We start from the raw sequence: 4,603 nt of genomic DNA, 5'->3' as shown, positions 1-4,603 counted from the left end.
TATCGAGTGTCCTTTCCATGTAACTAAATTGGCCCCTTTACACTAAAATTGTTGTCCTTTCTATATCAAACCAACATGGCATACTTTGAATGCCCCTTGTTGAAAAGGGAGCGATTTATGCCCTTAGATTGCCACACATGGTAACTAAATTGGCCCCTTTACACTATGCATTTGTTGTCCTTTCTATATCAAACCAACATGGCATACTTCGAAGGCCCCTTATTGAAAAGGAAGTGATTTATGCCCTTGGATTGCCACACATGGTAGTTGTAATTTAGGAGGAAATGATTAATAATTCTTAAAATATGATATAATTCTTAAACCAAGCAATTTATGCCCTTGGATTGCTACATGTGGTGGTTGTAATCAAAGAAAAGATTAGTAATCCTTAAAACATGTTGAAACTTCTAACATAGTTTTACATCATGAGAAGGGTGCATCACTACCATTATCCCTTGGGAATAGGTGAAACGAGGGAAGTAGAGTTGCCACGAATTTTCAAACAAACTATTTAATAAGAGTCAGAAATCCATGAAAAGTAGCACCCCACCCAAGTCTTGTTATTATGAGAACCCCATGTGCAATAACGATTGATGGGGAAAACTTACTTTTTGTGCTACATTGGTAAGAAAACATCACCGCACTAGTATTTTAGAACATGCTTGAAAGGTAACTTCACAATTTCTATAAAGCACTCAATGGCTTGAAGCAAGCACCTGGTGTCTAGTATGCCATTTGATTGAGAGAACCCTCTAGGTTTCATGTGAATGACATAATTTGGATAGGCCAAATGAGAATCCATTGCAACTCTTTGCAAAAATATATCAATCCCTTTTCTACTACATATATTGATCACTTGCACATAAACATTGCTATTTTTAACAAGACCCATTTGTGCCCAACTTATTTACACTTAACAAATACTTAGGCAAGCTAGTTTGCAAACCTATTACACTTGGAGATGGTTTGTAAACATCATGGTAGAGCGTGTGATACTAGATTATGCTTCATGCTTGGATATAAACTCGATTAAGCACAATAAAATACAACTAAATTAAAATGTGTGAAGATTTTGGCACTTGTCAAATAATGCATTTTAAGGTTGATAATGGGGCATACTTTCAATATAGGATGCCTAAGGTACCATTGATAAAGGGACAAAATGAAGGGTAGGATTGTTAATGGCCTATGGCTCAAATGATGTGCATATCTCAAGACAAAAGCATCAAGTACTTGTCAAATAATGCATTTTAAGGTTGATAATGGGGCATACTTTCAATAGAGGATGCCTAAGGTACCATTGATAAAGGGACAAAATGAAGGGTAGGATTGTTAATGGCCTATGGCTCAAATGATGTGCATATCTCAAGACAAAAGCATCAAGTATGACATGCCTTTTCCTCGACCCATTCTTTCACTCACTTCATTTTTCCTATAGCCTTCTTGTCAATTTTATTTTCAATAAACAAAAAAAATTCTCTCTAAATATAGCATGTTTGTGCCAAAAATTGTTGAGCATGATTTTATACATCAATAGTTCCAAGCATGTAAAGGGCATATGTTTAGGCTCAACTATGTTTTGAAAGCTATTACTAGCTTCTATTTAGCAATGCAAACTATACCCAACACATACCAACACATGGTCTGCATAATGAGACCTCTCATCATTATATACATTTGCTTGAACCTTCGCTACAACTTTGCTAGATAATGTCATAGACCACAAGTTTTAATAATCAAAATTCTACAAGAAAAGAGAATTAAGTACATGAATGAATTATAACTAACACCATGGCTTCTGGATAAAGAAGCAAACAAGAGAAGGGCCTTTTTTGGCTCAAAGACATGGAATGATGAGTAAATTGTTTTGTTTCCATTTGCAACATGGAATATACAACTAAAGATAGAAGGGCTAGTGACCCCTTTCGAAAAGATAATTTCTAACCCCTTCCTTGAAAAAGATAATGCCACTGATATCCATCAATGGATTCAACACCAAAAGAAGTCTTTCATTCAACAATTTGTTGTCACCAAAAAGGATGACCTTACTCAAAGAAATCTTTCCTTTCAAGTGTCTTGCTAGTCCTCGAGAGAGATACTATCATTCAAGTAATTATGTCATCACAAAGAAGGAATTCTTCATTCAAGTTTTTATGTTGTTACAGAGAGGGAATGCTCACTGAGGGAATTCAAGTTTAGTGTTTTCACAAGGAGTAAGTGACACCCCCCTAAACAAGCTTTCTTATGAGAAGTTGCAAGGGAGGTTGGGTGCACCATTCTTTCCATGAAGGGTGCAGTTGGAGACATAGGAGGGTACACAGCTCTTCAGAATGCAGCAGTTCACATAGGCCGGCAGTCGATTCGTCCCACTCAAGTGGCAGGTTGCATAGCATGCATCGTAGAAGGCTAGAGGGCAGACTGTGTCCACGCTACATGCTGATAGCATTTCACCCCAAAACAACAAAGAAGAAGAAGAAAAAACCCACCTTAGAGAAAGCTTTCATGAAAGACCTTCAAAGCAAAGCGTTTTGAGCTCCAATAAGGCCCAATATTTAGCTTCCTTAGGCTGAATAATAATCCCACAGCCTTTATAGACATTTGTCGGAGAACGACCCTAAGTAACCTTAGAAGTGAGCAATATGGGCTGAAGAACTTGACACGGTTTGTAGACCTTTGTTGAAGAAAAGGCTAAGGTTACCAGCACCAGAGCGATGGCGAACTCACGTTTAGTGATCTGGGTCTTCTTGCAGCTGCTCGCACTGCGGTCCTGCAGGCCAGAAGACAGAAACCATGCCTTCAAATCAGACTCCTGGCTCCTGCACAACCATGTTAAACAAGTTGGAACTTACCGTTCTGTGCGTCCTTGCCTGCGACACTTGAATGAAACCTGGAAGTAAAATGAGCGCAGAACTAATCAGTGAGATAGATCTGTGCATAAGGACCACAGTGTAGGCAAAATCTTCGAAGCAAGCAGGGGAGGTACCTGGAGAGATTATCAGAAGGAAGCAAAGGGGCCAGAGGCTAACTGTCTTCCTGCTGTCTGCCTTCATGGATATAGCCATACGAATCGAAGGTGGGTGGGAGAGAGAGACAGAGAGAGAGAGAGAGAGGGGGAGGGGGGTTGTGTGTACGTGTTGTACTGTATCCAGGTGGGTTTCTATAGGAGTGTGTGAGCCCCCATCATTCATGATGAATCATCCTGCAGAATCGATCATGTGCCCCACCATTTTATTGACTCGTGTGTGCGTCCTTTCACACTTTGCCAGGGCTCACTGCCCACTGCCCACTGCCCAGCACTGTGGGATCATATTGTGCCGAGTTTTATTCCTTACACGAAGTAGAATTCGAGTAACATTCAATAAGCAAAGGTGTGTGATCCTCCAACACTGTTTTCTTTGTGGCTTTTGTAGGTTGGGGAATCGGAACTTGGAAGGCATGATGCGAGGAGAGAGGCAGAAAGAATGATGGGGAAGAGGCGCGTGCAGGTCGCCAGACCCAAAGTGGATGTGACTCTTTACAACACTTTCGGAAACCATTTAAAAGAAAGTCCAAAATCGAATTTGGACTTTTGTTTTGGTGTTTTTTGGGGGTGGGGTTTTGGTTTGGCAGGGTTTTGTTTTGGGGGGGGGGGGGGGGGTGGGGGGGGTGGACAACACGGGGGGTGTTGGTGGGTTTGGGAGGGAGAGAGACACTCTCGGCACATGAGGGTAGTTCCAACACGATTCATGTTTGCCCCTTGCTTAGTTGGCAGCACGACCCTTCACGTTACGAACGGGTTCCAAACGGAGGATTGATTTTGCAGCTTCACAGAACGCATCCGGTTGTACTAGAGGCAAGCACATGGCAGGAAGGCTATGGTAGCCACACATGTTTCACCACATCATCATCTTCTTCATGACTATGGCTTGATGGAGATTGACCTACCATGTGTCCATGACTCACACAATCATTAGGTAGGGTTTGGCAGAGCTTAACTTGGCATATGCCCTTCATTCCATCAAGCAAACTTTGATAGCTTTTCAACAGAAACTAAATGAAACAGTGCATGCACCCAAGTTTAGAGACCCTTGGCGCATGCATCCCGTTATGCAAGCTTCTGGCATAAAAAGCGTAATATGATAGTAGGTCCCACCATCTTTATTACCAAATCCCTAATTAGACCCCCTTTCGAAGCCTCCCTAACACTGCCACCTTATATTGTCAAGCAACAATAGGGTAAGGCTCGATAAGGAGCAGTATCCAATTAGCATCTTCCACACCTACTCTGAAATGATTGTAGAAATGTGTGGCAACATGTGCCCAAAAATGTGATGAATTTGTGGAAGAATATGGTAGACTTTGGGCACAAACATGTGCCTCAAATGTAGATGGCCTATGTCAAGCAGGTTCTCCACCTAAAGCTTGATAGACCTCATGTGCCCAAAGAGAGAGAGAGAGAGAGAGAGAGAGAGAGAGAGAGAGAGAGAGAGAGAGAGATGAAATGATATATTAACGTCTACAAAAGGCAACGTAAAACCTCATCAAGGAAATAGAAGCAAGCAATACCCCTCATGGGATGTTACAATGTGAAGCTAATATACTCTATGTTGACATAATAACCAAA

The 4,603-nt window shown here is 41.3% G+C and overlaps 1 protein-coding gene across 4 annotated transcripts; it reads right to left on the bottom strand.

Moving 5' to 3' along the window:
- Window positions 1-1,851: 1,851 nt before the first annotated feature.
- On the bottom strand, window positions 1,852-3,385 carry LOC148037552 (uncharacterized). Of its 4 annotated transcripts, none has more exons than XM_087676495.1 (4): window positions 2,984-3,385; window positions 2,850-2,887; window positions 2,672-2,767; window positions 1,852-2,436 (listed from the first exon to the last, which is right to left on the bottom strand). In XM_087676495.1, the coding sequence occupies exons 1-4, from the start codon at window positions 3,186-3,188 to the stop codon at window positions 2,407-2,409; spliced, it is 369 nt and encodes a 122-aa protein (XP_087532621.1). In that variant the 5' UTR covers window positions 3,189-3,385; the 3' UTR covers window positions 1,852-2,406. The 4 variants fall into 4 exon arrangements, with proteins under 4 accessions (XP_087532621.1, XP_087532622.1, XP_087532620.1 ...); XM_087676496.1 differs by having other exon boundaries at window positions 2,699-2,767; XM_087676494.1 differs by having other exon boundaries at window positions 2,624-2,767; window positions 2,984-3,380.
- Between the last annotated feature and the right edge of the window lie 1,218 nt (window positions 3,386-4,603).

Source organism: Lygodium microphyllum, chromosome 4 (assembly GCF_053477565.2).
Source record: "Lygodium microphyllum isolate KBCC chromosome 4, Lygodium_microphyllum_v1.1.10, whole genome shotgun sequence".
NCBI lineage: Eukaryota > Viridiplantae > Streptophyta > Polypodiopsida > Schizaeales > Lygodiaceae > Lygodium > Lygodium microphyllum.
Note: the sequence above shows the minus strand (reverse complement) of the source record. Positions and strands in the feature narration are given on the sequence as shown.